Below are 21991 nucleotides of genomic sequence, written 5' to 3' on the forward strand. Positions count from 1 at the left end.
GGTGATCAGCCTTCCGCTTCAGATAACAGCCCAGGGTGATATTGAATAAATATTAGAGTGAAAAAATCACTTTTATTTATTTGACCCTCCCTGGGAATCGAACCCGGGACCTCCAGTACGGTAGCCGAGTGTGCTGACCATTACACTACGGAGGCGGACATATTTACTGGTGTAAATAATTTTTTTTATTCAAGAAAATATGTTGGTTTACTATGATAAAAAAATATGTAAAAAGTGTTAAAAAAATTGAAAAAAAACTCACTCCCCAGATACAGTTTTGCCCGCAGAAACTCACTCCCGAACAGGTTAACAATAAAAAAATAGACATTTTTCAAGTTTTTGTGTCTTGTTACCTGAGAAACCATAGCACCATGAACGTCCATGACAATTATCTGGCCTGCTGTCGTGCCAAAGTAAACTTGCTGGTCATCCGGAGTCCATATTCCACAAGTGATGGTGGCTTCTAGATTCAGCATTGATGACCAATACCTCTGTCCAGCTACTGAGCCTACTAGCACGAATCCATCCTAGAATGAAAAAAAATACCTGAAGATTTTGTCTCTGTACCTTCGTAGTGTGGTTGGGTGTTTGGCTACCATCCATTCAAATAGGGCATTAAATTATAGTGATGTGGTACATTCTATCATTAGATTTATGTTTTGCATTGACACTTCTCAGTAGAACTGCATTTTATATAATAAAACAACAACCTTTTAAAATGTACCTGAATATTCTGTCCACCTTCTTGGTGTGGTGGGTGTTTGGCTACCATCCATTCAAATAGGGTATTAAATTATAGTGATGTGGTACATTCTATCATTAGATTTATGTTTTGCATTGACACTTCTCAGTAGAACTGCATTTTATATAATAAAACAACAACCTTTTAAAATGTACCTGAATATTCTGTCCACCTTCTTGGTGTGGTGGGTGTTTGGCTACCATCCATTCAAATAGGGTATTAAATTATAGTGATGTGGTACATTCTATCATTAGATTTATGTTTTGCATTGACACTTCTCAGTAGAACTGCATTTTATATAATAAAACAACAACCTTTTAAAATGTACCTGAATATTTTGTCCACCTTCTTGGTGTGGTTGGGTGTTTGGCTACCATCCATTCAAATAGGGTATTAAATTATAGTGATGTGGTACATTCTATCATAGATTTATGTTTTGCATTGACATTTCTCAGTAGAACTGCATTTTATATAATAAAACAACAACCTTTTATAATGTACCTGAATATTTTGTCCACATTCTTGGTGTGGTTGGGTGTTTGGCTACCATCCATTCAAATAGGGTATTAAATTATAGTGATGTGGTACATTCTATCATAGATTTATGTTTTGCATTGACACTTCTCAGTAGAACTGCATTTTATATAATAAAACAACAACCTTTTAAAATGTTCCTGAATATTTTGTCCACCTTCTTGGTGTGGTTTGGTTTGGCTATCATCCATTCAAATAGGGTATTAAATTATAGTGATGTGGTACATTCTATCATTAGATTTTTGTTTTGCATTGACATTTCTCAGTAGAACTGCATTTTATATAATAAAACAACAACCTTTTAAAATGTTCCTGAATATTTTGTCCACCTTCTTGGTGTGTTTGGGTGTTTGGCTATCATCCATTCAAATAGGGTATTAAATTACAGTGATGTGGTACATTCTATCATAGATTTATGTTTTGCATTGACATTTATCAGTAGAACTGCATTTTATATAAGAAAAACAACAACCTTTTAGTTTTCTTCCACTTTTATTTTATTTGACCAGTGACCGGGTTTCGGCGTTACCGACATTATCTGACTGGTGGGAGGCTAGTCTCTTTGTTACATACACAACAAGGCAGTGGTTGAAAACCATGATTTTATATAAATTTTCCGACAAAATGACTGAATTTAAATAAAATCTTTAAAAAAATATTGTAATTTGTTATTATATGTATGATGACATAGAACTTTATTATAAATAATACACACACATTGGATTCCTTTGGTTCGATTCCCAGGGAGGTCGAAATAAATATGATTGATTATTCAACATAATATTGATTCAATATAATTTGATATCTGAATAGCAGGACTAACTTTCACATAGTAAAAGAGCAAGATAACACTGCGTCAATAGAATACAGTGCCCTATACACCATTTAATTTGAATAAGGAGTAGAAAAAAAACTGAGTTTTGGAAACCATTTTTTAATGAATTTGGAAAATGTTTATCAATAATGTGACACTTTCGGTTCCTATTTCATTATTTTATATTCTACATATTATAAATAACATGAAGTTTACAAAGGATCTTTTATACAGAACATAATAGGTATTATATGAATGATTTCTGGAGTCTTCACTTGAATTTAGTAATACACAAAAGGAATGAATCATACAGTGCTATTGCTATAGAAGCAATTGTTCATTTGTGCCTTTTTTTAAGTACAAATGTTCTTCTTCGGGACTCTTGTTATACTTTGAAGTATATAATCTAAGCGATCATGCCAAGTTCTCTTCAAAATACTGCTTAAATGATCAAAAATACATACCTGATAGCATATTAGAGCCATCCTTCCATCGTGTGACCAGGAGAAGTGTGTGACGGGCGTGTTGCGGTCGTTGATGAGTTCGATACTCCATCGCCCTTCGTATTTGATCCACACGAATATCACTCCGGAACTATCACACGATGCCAATTTCTGGTAAGGTTCATTCCATTTCACCAAAATCACCTGGAAAAATACAATTACATAAAAATACCAGAAAAATTAAATAAATACTACCTCAAGGGCACTTTGCTGTCATATTATATACATAGTGTTTATTCTTGAACAAAACAATGATAAAGGTTTAGTCAAAGGTTAACTTTCTTTTGGGTACTGCGTCAGATTGCCAGGTCAATTTGTCGCAAAGCCATCGAAAGCACTTTTAATACATTAAAAAATATAATAACGTATAATAGATACTTAAATTTTGTGAATTTTTTATTCCACAATTAAATCTAAAAAAAATCTGAGGCGTAAGTAATTATTTTGAACAAAATGTTGTTAACTGGTCAAATTAGAGTTGTATAAAAAAATTAAAATCGTGTTTTCAGGCGTCTCCCAGTATGTAAAAATTATCCGGTTAGGATCTTGCATAAAAATTAAAAGGGTCTCTGCTAAATATAAGCTTTCTAAAACCAACCATAGATGGCTCCAGTGAACTCACACATGAACAAGCGTCATGAGATTTATGATAAATGTATAAAATTTCAAAAAATTGAGTAGTGTGGTTATCAATATGGTATAGTATGATGAATGTGGCACGTGTGTAAAGTGATCACTTAACCAGCAGACTTTACTTGACAGGTCGTAAGCCCTGTAAATACCCAGACTTGCATATCCTTCTTTATCTTTATTGAGATGTCAAAATATGTAATTTTAATGACTAAGTACTAGATATCTCCTTATTTTATTGATAGGCGGTAGGTAATTTTACTTAAATTCATTCACACTTCGTTATTAAATATTCAAAATTTTTTTTTTCCACAAATAATCCCCCATTAAGGAAGCCAAAATTGTCCAAAAGAACCAACACCAAAAAACATCGAATATATATATTATATAGTTAATAGGTACCCACTATTACAAAAAGCTCTATAAGCTTTAAGGTTTATTGCCCATTTGGCTGACAAGCAGAAATAAGAATAGCAGTATGAAAAACGAGCCCCTACTTTCTCCGTCGTAATTCCACGAAGAAAAAAAGCAACCTTTACAATAAGGCGAGTTCATATTGTACGATCGGACATTTATGTTAAATCGAAGGTCGTGATAAATTCGGTTTTCTTATATCGACAGAAATAAAGGAGAACTTTTCCGCCCAATACGAGTTTTGGACGAACATGATTCGAACTGTATCTACATATTAAGCAAAGAAATTTTCTTTAAGGGCGCTTATGCACTACACGGAATTTAACTGTCCGGCATGATAAAACGCATGATTGGCTTGTGCTTTTGGCCGTCTTTCTTCGGATCGGTACGCTTGATCGGTGCGTGATCACGGTGCGCGTAAATTCGATCACATTAAACTGTCGTAGTCACTTTAATTTATTAAAAAAACCGGACTGCCGAACGGTAAAATTCCATGTAGTGCACAAGCGCTGTAAGGCCCTACATACGTTAAAAAGCAACATAATTTTCTTTTTAAACCAGGTAACATATGACGTAATTTTTATTTTCTTAAAATATCGTTTTCGTATTGAAAAAATAAGTTTCAAATAAATATATTGTTTTGAAAAGAAAATAGTTATTGAAAGGAAAGGAAATTTAAAAAAATACATATAATAATTTTTTCTTTATAAACTATTTATTCTAGAAAGCAAAAATATATCAAAAATACTTTTATTTTAAAAATGGGGCGTGGAAAGACGTGTTACCTCTCCGTTATTTCTAATTCTACTACTAGTATTAGTATTAATTTCTAATCAGACTATCTCTAATAATCAGCCGCTTAGGCTCACAGAAATAGTATGAAATTGAAATATTTTTGTAAATAATGAAAACAATAATTTTTCTCTATTAAAAAAATTATATATATATATATATATATATATATATATATATATATATATATATATATATAAATATATGTGTGTTTATATATATATATATATATATATATATATATATATATATATATATATATATATATATATATATATATATATATATATATATATATATATATATATATATATATATATATATATATATATATATATATAATAATAATAATAATAATAAATGATACGAGTATAAATTACTGACCTTTGATTTTTTTCTACCGCTATAAAATATATATATCTACGAGTATATATTTTAAAATTATTCTGAATAAATGAAACGTTTGCAAATCGTAATAAGTTATACTTAAGCTTTTTTTATTATTTCTTTTTGAATACTTAATATTTTGTAACTCCCTCGCCAAACACGAAAGCATTGTTTCGTTAATAGTGAGCTATAACGATAATGCTTATGATTTATGTTTTATTTAATAATTTAAGTAATTTATCGCTAACGTGCATTTAACTTATTTAATAAATTTAAAGTTCCATAATATTTATAACCGTTGCGAAATACTTATTAAATACAAGAAGGAATATAATTATAAAGAAATATAAAATTTTAGGAAATATTAATTATTAAAAGTTTCTTTTCAAATTACGGGGATTTGTTTTTTATATTGGAGCATTCTACACATATCTGCGACCTAAAATATATTGCAATATTTAACGTTGTGGGATTTTCAAGTCAGAAATGAAGTATCAATAGATTTTTTGTAATGAATAATAAGTTTTTTTAATGTGTAAATGAGCCACGAAAAATCCTTAGATCGAGGTTCTAATGTATGTTATAAAAAATATACAATTCGATTTTTCCATAGATTTAAAAATTTCCTGTCTTTTACGCTTTCTTCGATTTTACACCGTTATCTGTAAACCCTTGAAAAAACATTACTTTGTATATTTTCATCTGTCGCAAAAGATATTTAGCTATTATACATATATGTATTCCTAAAACCACCACAACTGACATAATAAGTACATATATGATATAATATGTGTTACACAGGTAGAATGGTGAGCATATTGTCCTCTCAGGATCTTTAAAAACTATGCTTCTCATAATTGTGTGTATGTCTCTACTAGAATCAACATCACAAACACACACACATTCACTTGCTAAATCTACACTAAATATTTTGTACCAATCTTTATGTTTCTGTGGTTAAATAAAATTGGCTTGTTTAATGTTTATCTTTTAATTGTTTTGTTTTACATGTGTTGTTGTTGTTAACCCAAATAAAAAATTTAAAAAAAAATTGAATTGTATGACTATAAAGGGGCGATAACACTCGAATAATTTGTAAGTTTGTAACACTCCGTATACAAGCGATGCGTCTGTATTAGTACGGTATTAAAGACAATAAGGTTATTATCGTAAAATGGTTTTTCCCCGTTCGTGCCACTAATCATATTATCAATCGAAAACACAATTGAATTAAAAATAAAATGACCTTAATTCAAAATAAATCGTAATCGAAATATGTAATTACTTTGTTTTTTATGTCCTTAAAATGTTTTTGCAACACGCAGTAAAAAACGAAAAGTAAAAATATTTTAAAGCGTACTAAATAATTTTTAAAAATGTTTTGAATAACAATAGGAAAAGAAGAAAAAAAGTTTTCTTTAAAAATAATATTTCAAGGAATCCTGCCCTGTTAAGTATGTTTTCATTTAAAAAAGGTGTCTGATAGAGCCGAACAAAAACCCTATTTGAGTACCCCACCTCTCGACGTAAGTTCACACCTTCGAGAGTGGTGGAGTGGCGAACCTTTTACTAGAACGAGGCATCAAAAATATCTCATTTAATATTTGTACATAAATTCGTTATATATTTTTCCACTATTGTGGACCTCATTTGACGAAGTGAAGAAACTTCTGAATAACGTTATTATTATATTAGACATCCTAGACAACTAATCCAGACGAATAAAATATATTTTGGGTCAAACTTCAGAATAAAGCGTTCCTTAGAACTCTACAATACACCCCTCAAAAGTTCCTACCCTTCAGGAGTAATGGGTATTTAATTAGAACATTTTGAGTGTGTCTGTGCTGGGAACAAAGTGAATGGTGCACTGAAATCAGTAATAGCAAATAAAAACCTATCTGACCTGAAACCTAAACTGGCAGTGCACAACGGAGTCCTGGTTCCAACTCAAATGTATGGAAGTGAAACATGGAGTTAGCAAAAGAAGGATGAAAGTAGACTGAATGCAGTCGAAATGCGATCTCTCAGGAGAATGTGCGACAAAACGATGTATGATAGATGTGCGAATAGTGAAATAAGGAAGGAATGCAAAGCTGAGATAAGCATTATCGATAAAATTAAGAAAGGTGTGATGAGATGGTTTGGACATGTGGAACGAATGAGTGAGGAAACAACGGTAAAACAAATTTATGAGGCGAATGTTAGTGGGAAAAGAAGCAGAGGAAGACCGAGAAAAACATGGCACGATCAGGTATGCCAAATACTTGAAAGTGGTCAGGTTAGGAGTCGTAACAATCGGCGGGAATGTATGAGGAGATGCATGAACGTGGAAGAGGCGAAGAATGTTTGCAAGGACAGAGTGGTGTGGTGCTCTATTCTCTCTGCCTACCCCTGCGGGGAAGCGGCGTGATGGTTAGTTAGTTAGTTAGTTAGTTAGAGTGTGTCCAAATACTTGTTCACAAAATCTGGATTATCTCCAATAACAGGAGTTATTTTCATTGACGGTCGTCAGCCCCGCAAATGCCCAGACTTCCATATTCTTCTTCATCTTTGATGAGATGTAAAAAAATAATATGGGTATTTAAAATATAACATATTATTTTTGACATCTCATCTAAGATGAAGAAGAATATGGAAGTCTGGGCATTTACGGGGCTGACGACAGTCATAGTCTGTTTTAAGTGATCACTTTACACACGTGTAACATTCACCAATTCTACCCACATTATTGACAACCACACTACTCAAATTCTTTGAAGTTCTATATATATATGAACCAATTTTGAATCATTGTTCTTGAATCACTAGAACTTCACTAGAGACATCAGTTGGTGAGATAAAAAGAAGCTTTTTATGGAGCAGAAACTCTTATGTATGTGAGGTCCGAATCCTGGATTATAATCACACACATGAGAAACGCCAGAAAGTATCATTTTCATTTTTATCAGTTAAGCTTATAATTTGACTAGATAATTTATTTACAACATTTTGAGTGTGTCCAAATTCTTGTTCACAGATTTGTGAACAAGTATTTGGACACACTCAAAATGTTGTATTTCAAATAAAACGTCCAAACTAAAAGATTTATTTACAACATTTTGAGTGTATCCAAATATGTATTCACATATATTCGCCACTTAAGAGTTATTTTTATATTTTTCACATGTCAACAGAGATGAAGAAGAATATTGAAGTATTTGGGTTATAGACTGGTTAAGTAATCACTTTATACACGGGCAACATAACCATCCTACCCATGATTGACAACCACACAACTCAAATTTTTAGACACATACTAGAGATTAATGATACACGTAGGAGTTCTAAAAAATTGAGAAGTGTGGTTGTCAGTCATGTGTAGGATGGTGAATGTTACGGGTGTATAAATTTATTTATTTATTTTTCAAAACATATTACATATATATATATATATATATATATATATATATATATATATATATATATATATATATATATATATATATATATATATATATATATATATATATATATATATATATATATATATATATATATATATATATATATATATATATATATATATATATATATATATATATATATATATATATATATATATATATATATATATATATATATATATATATATATATATATATATATATATATATATATATATATATAAATATATATATAATAAATATAAATATGTTTATTAAATAACCAAAACTAATACATGGCAAAATATAAAAACAATAAACAGGTATAATAAATAGACATAAGAAGCATATTTTAAAGAAATAAATGAGAAAAAACACAAGGAAAGAAGCATATTTAAAATAAACAAATGAGAAAATATAAAAAATGAAAAAAAAACTACTTAAACCAGTCTAAGCCCTGTAAATATACAGACTTTCATATTCTTCATCTATGTTGAAATATAAATATAAATAAATACATTTACAGATATTATACATCAATGCCTTCGTATATGTATATAATGTGCCTTTTACCGACAGCAATAACCAGCTATTCATAGCGCTCGCCCCCAGGCCCAGGGTTTGAAGTGAATATCACGGGGAGAGAATTTTCACAGCTTCCCTCACTAACCATTATTTACTTTACCCCTATTATTCTAAAACCGACCTAGCTAGAGCTACACCAGACGCGGCTGTTAATTAAACATTATTTAATACTTTTCAACGCGGGCTTCTGAGACCCTTAATTTAAATTCCATCTCGGCGTTTTATTCGGAGCTTTATCACCTCGGTTCATTAAGTTATCTGTTATTAAAAAGGTTTTAAGGCTAACCGACCGATTGTATACAGAATATCTTTCAAAATATTTTGTGAAAGTTGAAATTCTGGTGAAGTTGCCGAAGTGCACCTAACTAGAAACTGCTCGAATACGAATGCTCTGATGGCCATCTGGAGTGTCCCTTAGAAACAAAATAAAGAGTTCACGCATTCGTGAAAGCCTGGGTGTAACAGACATCAAAACTGATGTAGAGGAAAAGTAATTGAGATGGTATAGGCACATAGGACGTAGAGAACTTGAACACATTGCAAACCAGGCGATCGCCATGGATCTTCCATGAAAGACATCTAGAAGAATACCAAAAAGTTCATGGATGCTATAGAAAGATAACATGATTCGAAGGCATGACCTAGGTGACGTTGTACGTATATGATAGAAGGACCTACAAACTGAGGACGAGGAGAGCTGACCCTGACAGTCTACAAAGACGATCAGTTGGGATGGAGCAAGGAAGAATAATACCTTTCACAATATTTTCTTACAGACATAATGGTAAATTATACACTTGCATGTATACACCTATTATGTCAATAATAACGAAAGATTCTTTTTTATATATATTTTTTTAATTTGCTACTGATGGTGGTTGTAATTTGACATTGTATGGTATTTTAATTAAAATGACATAGGATAATACATTATTAAAAATTATAATTTTATGAATATGGAGGAAATTCAATATAACGAATATCAAGATATTTTGAAAAAAAAACTCGGCATATGGAGTGATTTGTTATATTGAGGTTTGGATGACTAAAAACCCGTTACATTGAGCTTTACTTTCTTATTTGTTGACATATATTAAACGTATTCTATCGAAATAACCTCGATTAAACTAATAATACGTGTGTAGAGAAATATTAACATAATACTAGTATGCACAAAGATTTATTTTATATATTACTACTGTAAACAAAACTTACATACTGCACTTATAAATTACATACGCATAAAATATTTACAAAGAGGTTGACCTGCCTATTTTCATTACATTGAGGTTTGTTTAGATGTCTTATTCGTTTCTTATTTTTCATATAAATGCTATGGGTTAGTTCAAGAGGATTTCAAAAAATTAATCACATCATGCGATTCGTAATATTAAGGGTCGTTACATTGAGGTTCCACTGTATATCAATCGTAAGTAAGTAGTTTATAATAAAAGTGATGATTTTTACTATGTTAAGATGACCTTTATTTCCATAATTTGTAATAAATTGTGAAATAAATTATACGTGGAATTGATCGCTTTTGAAAATTACCTCTTGATTATATTCTTCACGTCTTCGCTGATGAAAATACCCCAAAGGAGATACGAAAGTATCACCTATTGAAGATAGGTAACCCGATTTAGTACGAGCTGAATGAGGGCTTAATATCCATGAAACGTTAGTAGTATGTAACGTATTCATTACCTTCGAGAAAGGCTTTTTGCATAATGGGACACCACGCTTAAGATAGTAGGAACTTAGATTGAAATTACGTTGTAGAAGGATATTATAATATGTGAACTTCAATATATAATATTTACAACCACTTATCTGAGAACCCTGAGAATAAAACATAAAATACATCATTATTGTTCGGGGTTTTGAGTTATAAAGTACGGCTTTTCAGAGAAATCATTTTATAATATTATTAACTTGATATAACTTTTTTCATATTTTACAAAATAATGTTGTTATAAAGTCACGTTATGTCTTATTATAATATTTTATTCATAACTTCGATCGGTTTTGAAGTCCACAGCTTCTTCCTCAAGTTGGAAGGGATGAAAGTGAGCTAATTAAAGTCCAGGTGTAATTATTTTATTGTAAAACCTTTATACTGTAAGTTTCTATTGAAATTGTTAAATTGTTATTGTATCTATTGCATGTAATGTATATAATCTAATCATTAAAAAAAATTAAATTAAAAAAATGTTTTAACATGTAAGTATGTATTTCGGCCATGCCTAAAGAGCCGTAATAGATATAATAAAAATAATAAAAAATGTATTTATCTTTGAAATAAATTAATAAAAAATAAAAAGCTTACCTTTTTTTAATCAGCTTGGGTGGTAATTCGTCAATAATTTATAATGTGCAAATTACATTTTATTATTATCATTATTTCTTTAAATTACTTGTGTGATTTCTTAAATTGTAAAATAATATGATCATGCCGTCTATCGTTAGGTTCATTCATTTTTTTATCAAATGTATGATTATTTTCTTATCATGTGATTATTTTGACACGAAATTACATCGGATGTCAAAATTTCTAGAAGTTTTTCCTATGAAGCACGATGACAAAGAGTATTGTAAATAATAAATTCCAGATTTGTAAAATTTACATATTTAAAAAAAAAACATTTAAAAATTTAATAATAATATTATTTAGTAAAATATAATATAGAAAACTTCAAGACCTGTACTTCAAATCAACTAAATAAATTGCTTAGTTGTATAAAGATATAAGTAAGTTTTAAGTTTTGATTGTACAAGTTTTTTCGTCTACGGCCATTTCGCATTAATTCCAGGACCCCTTAGACTGGTAAATCCGCAACTGCCTTCGAGCAGTAAGTCATTAAAAAGTATTCTGTTATAAAACATTATAATTAATGACTCCTGCGGAAAAGAAAAAGCTTTCAGTATTTTAAGGTAAAAATCTAAGCTGATTAAACTCACCCGTAAAAGTAGCATTTATATTAAAACAAAACATTAAATTTCCATTATCTTTGACACGTTTAACATTTTTTGCAAACATAGACTTTTTGGATTGAACAAAACACGGAACATGAAAAAGCGTTACAATAGCCCGACCTATTTCCTGAACTTTTATTGTTCAGAAACTTTTTTCAGTTACTGAAAACATTTGTCGTCACTCGCTTGTACTGGTACTACGTACTTGCACGCATGTGAGTTTTAGATAAGATATCAAGTTTTATGTAAGAGTTAGAAGTTTATAACATTTTGAGGGTGTCCAAATACTTGTTCACAAATCTGGATTATCTCCACTTTATCTACTCCCTATCAGGAGTTATTTTTTTCATTTTTGACATCCCAACATAGATAAAGAAGAATATGGAAGTCTGGGTATTTACAGTGACCTGTCATAAACTGGTTAAGTGATCATGTTACACACGTGCAATATTCAACAATTCTAACTATGATTGACAACCATTCTGTTCAAATTAATATATACAATATGTATATATATTTATATTTATATATATATATATATTTATATATATATATATATATATATATATATATATATATATATATATATATATATATATATATATATATATATATATATAGATATATATATATATATATTTATATATAGTTTACCCTTATCCGCACCCAACGGTGCATAGGGCGCTGCATCGTAGCGATGCAGTGTTATCTTGATCGTTAATTGCATGAAGGCAAGGTGACCAGACCTGCGCTTCTTGTACAAGTCCAGGGTATACGGCTAAAGTTAATAAATATGAGAGTGAAAATTACCCATATGTATATATATATATATATATATAAATATATATATATATATATATATATATATATATATATATATATATATATATATATATATATATATATATATATATATATATATATTTATATATATATATATATATATATATATATATAATTTATATGGATATATATATATATATATATATATATATATATATATATATATATATATATATATTTATATACATGTACATACGTTTCTCATAATTTAGGCATTTAAATGGCGATTTAAAAGCTTTTAATATATTTTTTTAGCTTAAAAATAAATTAGCCAAGTGTACGATGTTTCTAATTACGTATTAAGCAAAATAATGAAAAAAATATATATTTAATTACATAGAAAAGACAATTTGTTCTGCAGGGTAAAAAACATACCTTTCTCTTTTATTACGTGCGTATTAAAGGTAGGAACATAAATATATTTGTTTCCAACGAGTATATCTGCTCTAATTTAGTTATTAACTTATGTCATAATCTGAGCTTTTGATAAATCTTACCTTGCGAAAGTTATAATAATATTTCAAGTAATTAAGTACTTGTGCTTAATCAAGTCCTTGCTTGGAAATACAACCTTGCGAAATGGGAGCTTATTGATGAAATTTAATTTAAATTTGAGTGCTTAGAAAATACAAATTGTTTTCCATGACAAATATAAATTGACATTTAAACGACCTTTATGCGAGAAATTGAGTTTCATTTTATATGAAAGATTTTTTTGAAATATCTAACTAATTAAGCGTATTGACAAGATTTTTTAAGAGAATACAGTGGAACCTCTCATAACGAGTAATTCGCTTAAAAATATGAAAAGGTTGCTCCTTTAACAAGCGATATTTCATATAGCGAGATACAGAGAAAGGACAAGTCCCTTTTTCACGACATTTACTTATGAGCCGGGACTTCCACGCCAGTCAAAACAAAAATTGTTTCGCTTAAAAAATAAAATTCTGGAACGAACGATGCTCGTTATGAGAGGTTCCACAGTATATACCATAGAAACAGTAACGTGCACAGATAATTAATTAGCGGTAGGTAGTAAGGTAGTAAGGCAGTAAGGATAGGTAGCAAAGTAAGCTAGGTACTATTTAGTAAGGTAGGGTAGGTACTGGTTAAGTTTTTATATGTCACGCGGGTAAGTTAGAATAGGCACTGATTTTCTGCCAATATGGAATACACGCCCCTACATACAATATGACGTCGCAATACAATTATTCAGCTTTTTTATGATAAAAGGCATTGACAAAGCGCGTCTCTTTGTTTCAAACTCTAACAAGAGCTTTTTGCTCATGAAATCGTTAAAATAAACAACATGTTTTGTTCTCGGCGCTAAATTGCACGATTTCCCATTTTAAGATACACAAAGCATTAATTTTTAAAGAGCGAACTTGATAAGTGAAGAAGCCAAAAAAAACGGTAATCTCATTTTTTCTCTCTACTTTGTTTTAAAATTGGGAATCAGCTTGTAAAAAGTATTTGGCGGTAATATTTTTTACTATTCCAATTTTCACTTTTTACACATTTAAAGAAATGGCTTAAATTAAAATAATACGTTATTTACTTACATAATATTATTTTGAAATAATGGAAAATTGAATTTATCTATAGAATTTTAAAATCAAACACTGATTTTTAAAGTCTACTAAATTGTACTTTATTGTTAAAAACACATAAAAATACGACTTATGACAATTGTTTCGTCTTGTTATGGTATTAGTTTGAAAATGCCATAACAGGGCAAACTAATAGTCACATCTTTTTGAAACAATTAAAAACAATGAAGTAACCTCTACAAATTAGTATTTGATTTTAACATTTAATATGTAAATTAAAATGGAGTTCTACAAATTAAACACCAAATCTATGTATATATAATATTATTGAATGGATATTAAATTTTAAAATAGATGTAAATAAAAAGTGGAAATCTGTGTAATATTTCTATGAAAATTAATTTGAGTAAATAGTAGACAAAGTATTAATATATTACTTAAAAAAGTAAATTGAGGGTTAATACTCTTTATCTTAAATTTTAAATCTCCGGTATATTTTAATATTCAAGAAAAATTATCAACCGTTTTGTAAATACACAAGCTATTTTGAATAATGTCGACATTTAACAGAGATTTTATTATGTAAACTTAGTTTTGGCATAAGCAACTCATTTTCATAAAAATAAATTGCAAAATTAATATATATTATAAGTGTCTCAGCTTGAAACTAAGTATGTATTGTTTTTATATGAAAGACGATGGATGTTTGAGCATCCCAGGGCTTACAATTTGCCATTTGGCTGACTTAGCTGTTCACACTTTATACACTTGTGTAACGTTTACCATTCTACAAGATGTACATACTCGTATATATAAACTGTTGTTGGACTCCCTTCGTATGTTAGGTTAAATTTTGAGAGATTTGGAATTTATGCTGTTTTCCAATATGCTTCTTACATCCTAAATTTTCCTCTTCTATATTTTATAGTTTTTTTGACATCTTACGAAGATGAAGAAGAATATGGAAGTCTGGGTATTTACAGGGCTTATGACCTGTCATAGGTTGGTTGAGTGATCATTTTATACACTTGCGAAATTCCTGTTCTACCCATGATTGACAATCACAATAGTGTAACTTTTGGAACTCTTACATGTATTATTAATTTTATGACGATGTACGTGTGAGTTCACTAGAGTCATCTATGGAATAGAAAAGCTTTCATTGAGCAGCGACCTGTTGATTTGCAAAAACCCAGACTTCCATATTCTTCTTCATCTATTTTGAGATGTCAAAAATGTAAAAATAACGCCTCAGTGGAGAAACCCAGATTTGTGAACAAGTATTTAGAAACACGTAAAATGTTGTGAAACTAAGAATTTTTAGTATAAACACATTGATTTTTCTGACCACAAACGTCATAGTTATTTTTTAAAATTAAATATGTAAAAAAACTAGGTCACATTTTTTCGTTTGAATTAGCGTTACCTTCCCTAGAAAGCTTGTCAAAAGCAAAGGCGAATAATTATTTTTTTTTAATAAAATTCCGCTGTAGATTCTGGCGAACTGCTAGTCTCCGTAATTTGAAATAAATTCACGTAATTAGTTTTCCTAGTGCCTTTGGAATCGTTTAACCCTTTTCCGCCCCGTGTACATAAATATATACGCTTCCATTCCACCCTCATAACATCTCGTAACTAACTGACATGGCGGAAAAGCTCTTGTAAAGAGCAGTCGCACGCAAAAAATAATATTACATTTCTGTTCTAGATCGTGTGCCAAGAACAAACAATCACATTTTTACGACAAGCTTTCAACAGCCGAAGCATTTCCCAAGTAATTTTTAATTGAAATACGCCTATCTCGAACCAACACGGTAAACGCTAATTTGTTTCTAAATACGGTAGAAATACGGTTTAAAACTACACCATGGGAACCGAAATATTCTTTTTTAAATCACATGGAATGAAGCAAACGGTTTTTTTTATCTTATTAAAGATTTCAAATAAAAGCTTTATCTTAATCAAAGGATAAACTTCCACACGAAATTAGCACTTAGACATCAACAAATAGAGCCGCCAATAATTTAGCAATGTTACCAATATTAAAATAAGTCCGTCGTTTATATGCTGTCTTTCATTATCAACATACGAAAACAAAGTATTTCCGAAGGTGAATTTTCCAAAAGAAAACGATGAATAAAAATATTGATTATATCGGCTGTTATAAACACAAAACAAGTCTAATATAATCCTTTAAAGGTTAAATTAAATTATTATTCTATGTTAAATTATATTTTCCTCCGTCTGACAATGATCCATTATGCACATATCGTAGTCATACAGGAGAAAGTGACCAACTACCAAAACGTAAAATGTTCATGAGGGCCATTTAAGTCACTATTGCTTGGCAAGAAAATAAACACCAATGCAGTTAGTCATTTTTAACTAGTCAATATGTTATACTTCCAAGTTTAAAATCCTTTGGGATTTTTCGAGGGCAATATTAAGCTAGTAAGAAAACAAATGTTTTGTAAAACAATGCACTTGGTCACTTTCTCCTGTATGACTACGATATGAAGTTTTTCTTCAACGGATTGTGGACACTAACGTATCTTTTTTTTAAATAGTAGGAATATTTCTTTTAATTCAATGTTCATCACGATGAATCCATTAGTCATTTTTTTCATCATTGCTTTTCCATATTGAATGGCTTTGCATCATAAACGCGATAAAAAATTCACCGTGGCAAATTGAATTTTTTCCCCAGTTCGCGAGGAATATTTTATGAGGAAAATGCTCCTACCTAACCACCACCCTCTGCCGCACCGTACATCTACAGAGTTCAAGAAAACTAATTAATTTACCCGTCATGACAGTTCTATTTGAGTTTATAAAGGACTAAATTAAAAATTAGTACGTATACTAACATCTACGAATGTACGTTTGTACAAAACTTTTCCTAATAAGCGATGAACTTTTATAAATAAATAAAAAATTACACTCTCCTTGTCATTCATCGTTCATTTTGTATAATACCACTTAACAACTGTACTTAACGGTTTCGGAATAATAATTCCATCATCAGGTCAACTATAGATTGTCTATAGTGTATAGCTGACCTGATGATGGAATTATTCCGAAACCGGTAGTCATAAAATTGAGTTTTTAAGTGGTATTACACAAAGTAAACTATGAATGATAAGGAGAGTGTTACGTATATATTACCATACCACAAAATTAACAGTGTATTTAAAATACAAAAAATATGTTTTTAATATATATGTTTGTGTATATGTAACATATGTATTTAAACATGGGAAAATATTTATGTAATACATTAAAAGTTGTTTCTAATACATGGCGCTGCCATTTGCGATAAAAATATGTTTTTCAAAACAAGCATGTTTTTAATTTATCACGGGTGTATGTAAAAACACGCGCGTATTCGAATGCAAAGTTGTGTTAAAATTTCAAAGTAATCGGTGAAAAACTTTAGATTATATTTAAGATTTTGAGCATACGAACATTAACATTTTTACTTATATAATGTAGATGTACATAGTAGTAGAAACTATACACCAATTAATTATTTTTTGAATGATATAAAACTAACAAATAACGCATTGAACACTTTTATTTGCTTTTTACGTTTAATATTACATAATATCATACGAACATGTAAAAAACTTATGTTCCCCGTTCGTTACAGTTATTTTTTTTAAATATTATATAATGATAACATATGTTTTATGTTGTCACACCGTATTGAGTTGCGTTTTAGAAATGGCGAAATATTACGTCTTAACATGTTAGGAGGAAATATTATGTTGTTATTAATATTTTAAGTATTAAAATCATTTCGTTCTATTTCAACCATTACCGCAAAATATTTTTGCTTAAGTCGATATTATCCTCCCCCTATTTTGAAAAATCGATGTATCTTTAAAATAAAACTTATTTTTTTAATTAATTAACACGAAAAAGAAAAAAAAGTTACATTACAATAGTAAGTATGTAATATACGAACAAAATAAAATTCTCAAATTGGATCAAACAAAAATTCAGGTTTTCAGGTTTCCTTTTCAGTTTTTGGAGAAATAATGTTGCTTCATATTTGATACAATTACTTAAAAATTGTGACTTTTTGAAGTAAGAGCAATTTGAATGATCTTCATCGTTTGATCGATTTCTGAATTGTTTAAATTTGTAAAAATACTAGCACGTTTATGAAAAAGCGATGTAGAAAAATTTCCTTATTACCCTAAAAAATAAATTTTTACCCCATTCGGGGTAATTTACCCCGGTTCCCCGACCGCTACCGTATTGAGTTGTATTTAGAAAATGACAAAATATTTTGTCTTACCCTGTTAGAGGGTTAAATTAAACGATTTTTTTATCATTAATTTTCGTTACTTTATTGAACGTTTTTTGCTGTCGTTAAGATCGCATCAATCTTCTAATGTCAGTAGAAACGCTTTAGTTTTTTTTATTCTTAATTAATTAACAAACCAACTAACCGTCACCCTGATTCTTCGCAAGGGTAGATAGAGAGAATTGAAGGCCACACCAGTCTTTGAAAACATTATTCGAGTCTTCCAGATGCACGCATCTTCTCATACATATATATAACCCCTTTCCGCACCCCAATGATGCATAGGGCACTGCGTCATATAAACGCAGTGTTATCTTGATCGTTTACACATGAAGGAAAGGTGATCAGCCCTCCGCTTCAGGTACCAGTCCAGGGTAATAATATTGAATAAATATAAGTGAAAAATTCACTTATATTTATTTTACCCTCCTTGGGAATCGAACCCGGGACCTCCAGAATGGTAGCCGAGCGTGCTGACCATTACACTACGGAGGCGGACATACATACCCGCCGATTATTCCGACTCCTGATCTTACCACTCTCAACTATTTGAACAATTTGATCATGCCAAGTTTTCGTCGGTCTTTCCCTGCTCATATTTCCAACTATGTACATATATTCTACTCATAAATTTGTTTTACTGTTCTTTCCTCACTCATTAGATCCACGTGTCCAAACCGTCACAACACTTCTTTCTTAATTGTATCGATAATGCTTATCTCAGCCTTGCATTCTTTCTTTATTTCATCATTCGCACATACTTCAAGAGATCGTATTTTACATCATTCAGTCTACTTCTTCTTTTGTCAACTCCATTCTTGACTAACATACATTAGAATTAGTGCCGGGATTCCGTTATTTACTGCCAGTTTTGATTTTAATGTAAGACATTTATTTGATGCAAGCGATTAATTTAAAATGATTTTGTTTTCATTCGTACGTTATTTACGCATAATGTAAGCTTTTCTTTATCCTTTGGGATTAATAACATCAATTATTTAAGCATAATGTGGGGTGGAACCTTCAAAACGAAACAGTGTAAATATTGGCCGCGTATTCAACAAAACGAAAAATACTTCAAAACACGTTTGCAATATTTATTGTACAATTTTCTGGCGGAAAGCATTAAGGAAAGCTGTCGTTACACAGTATTACGCGCTGTAAGCTTTATTTACATATTATACTCGTATTTTACGAAATATTACCGTGTCACTTTTTTGGAATCATTCCCGAAAATTCCCTCGCGTGGGAAAAATGGTGTGAATGATTGTGAAATGAATACTAAGATAAAATCTTCGCAGCTTTTTACAGCTTGTTTGTTTCAAAAATATTTTCAAAAGAATTATCTACGTACGTGTTTTATTATAATAACATACGTTTCAAGTCAAAATATCGTTGTTTTTTTTACGCTAAAGGAAAAACCCACAAAAATGGCCAAGTTTTTTCTCTGATTTATTTTCTACTTCACGCTTTATGGTAATATCGTTTAATTTTTTTTTAATTGCACGTGATAAATACCACTATTTCTTTATTTATTGACTTGGCGTTTAATTTTTAGAACTCCATTTTAATTTATGTATTAATTTTAAATCAAACACAGATTTTTTGAGTCTACTAAGTTGTATTTTATTAACAAAAAACACATAAAAAATTATATTGTGACAATTGTTTCGCCTTGTTAGGGCATTATCAAACGAATGTTTGTTTGATAATGAACGATAATAAACGAACGATAATAAACGAACGATAATGAACGATAATAAATGAATGATAATAAACGAACATTCGTTTGATAATGCCCTAACAAGGCGAAACAATTGTCACAATATAATTTTTTATGTGTTTTTTGTTAATAAAATACAACTTAGTAGACTCAAAAAATCTGTGTTTGATTTAAAATTAATACATAAACCACTATTTCTACTTGATTAACACTATATGGTAAACATCAAAAGGTGTTTTAAAATTATGCGGAATGCATCGAAACACATGTCAAAATACATTTAATTAAATATTGGTATTTCTCAAGTAAAATTTAAATTAAAAATGGATAGATATTACCACAAAGTGACTACCGATTCAATAAATGAAATTACTCTCCATTCAACATGTAAAATTGAAAATAATTTCATTAATTGATTCGGAAATCACTTTATGGTAATAATATCCATTTTTTATATTTTATTTCATATGACGAAATTTTTGGTTCTTCTTGTATTAGAACATTTTATTTTCTACTGCAACAAATCTTCCTCAGTGAATAGGTTTTGGCATAATGCTTTCTCCGGTTTAGTGTAAGAAGAAATGGATAATCTATTTTTAATGTTCGCAAATGTAGGGCCGGGCTAAAATGCAAACTCACGTTAGATAACAGTATGCAAAAATCGGAAAAAGCTTCCATTTGAAGCGTATGTCTCTAACATCCCCTAAATCTATTCACAATAATAATGTGTATAAAGCTGGTGTAGCCAATAACTTAAAATTCAAGGGTTATTTAAAACTTGCTGATCCCGGCCAAGCGTTGGTGTGGCTCAGTCTGGTTCGAACAAACATAAAGAAAATAGAAAGCTCGCTTTCAAATTGCAAATCTTAAACAATAATGCAATCGAAAATATTGAAAATGCCAAGTGATAGCAGCTGTCAAGAAGCACTTTGGCCGCCCTGAGCAATGATTAGTATTGCGCGTATTGCTTTAAGGTCCAACAGATGGCGCTGCCATTATGGTAATAAAGAAAATAAAAACCTGTTTAAAAAACTTTTTATACCTGTCATGTATTTCATTATTTTGTATATAGAATTATAGTATACATGCGGATACTTAAATACCACCTTGTCTCAATTTTTTTAAATAATCAGTGGATAACTTTAGGATGCAGGAATGCAGTGTTGTGTTAAAATTTCAAGCAATTCGTGAATCACTTTAGGAGATTTAAGATTTTGATCAAACGAACAAACATTTTTCGTAAAAAAAATATAAAAGTGTTTACATTTTTATCTATTTACATATCGCTCACTCCTTTCAAGAACGTCATAAATAAAAAATCGACAATTTTCAGTTGTGCATGTTTTCGGAATGCCCAGAAAATGTACTATATCCCAGCAAAAGAGGCATATTTGTAACTTAATATTTACCCGCTACAGGGCAGAAAGTGTTGTTTTTGCATTTTGAAGAAAAGGTATTGTTCAATTATTTTTTTAAATATACTAAATATTTTTCAAATTGAGAAAAAACCTTCAGGTTTTACCTAAAAAGATCTGTTGCACAGTAAAAAGTTTGAAAAGTGGCTTGATGTGTATTTTTAATATATTGTTTTATATTTTTAGACTTTTAAAACGTTCTCCTGATAAATCAAGTTTTTTGGTTTATGACGTTCTTGAAAGGAGTAAGCGATATGTGAAACTATTCTTACATGTAAACACTTCATTGACAAATAAATTGAGCCCCTTTGTTGCGATTCTTTATAGCCATAAAAGATAAAAGAATTAG

At 29.9% G+C, this 21991-nt stretch overlaps 1 protein-coding gene across 3 annotated transcripts in view; it reads right to left on the reverse strand.

Moving 5' to 3' along the window:
- Positions 1–21991, reverse strand: part of Tusp (WD40 superfamily protein Tusp) — a 59290-nt gene that overhangs the window by 15810 nt on the left and 21489 nt on the right. For all 3 annotated transcript variants that reach the window (XM_088268358.1, XM_088268356.1, XM_088268357.1), the window contains exons 3-4: positions 2555–2737; positions 354–527 (exon numbers count right to left, since the gene is read on the reverse strand). In XM_088268358.1, the coding sequence (XP_088124484.1) occupies positions 354–527; positions 2555–2737 (357 nt within the window). The remainder of the gene's footprint in view (positions 1–353; positions 528–2554; positions 2738–21991) is intronic.

This window comes from Brachycentrus maculatus, unplaced genomic scaffold, assembly GCF_059751285.1.
Source record: "Brachycentrus maculatus isolate JH-2025_06_01 unplaced genomic scaffold, ASM5975128v1 h1tg000322l, whole genome shotgun sequence".
In the NCBI taxonomy this organism is placed as follows: Eukaryota; Metazoa; Arthropoda; class Insecta; order Trichoptera; family Brachycentridae; genus Brachycentrus; species Brachycentrus maculatus.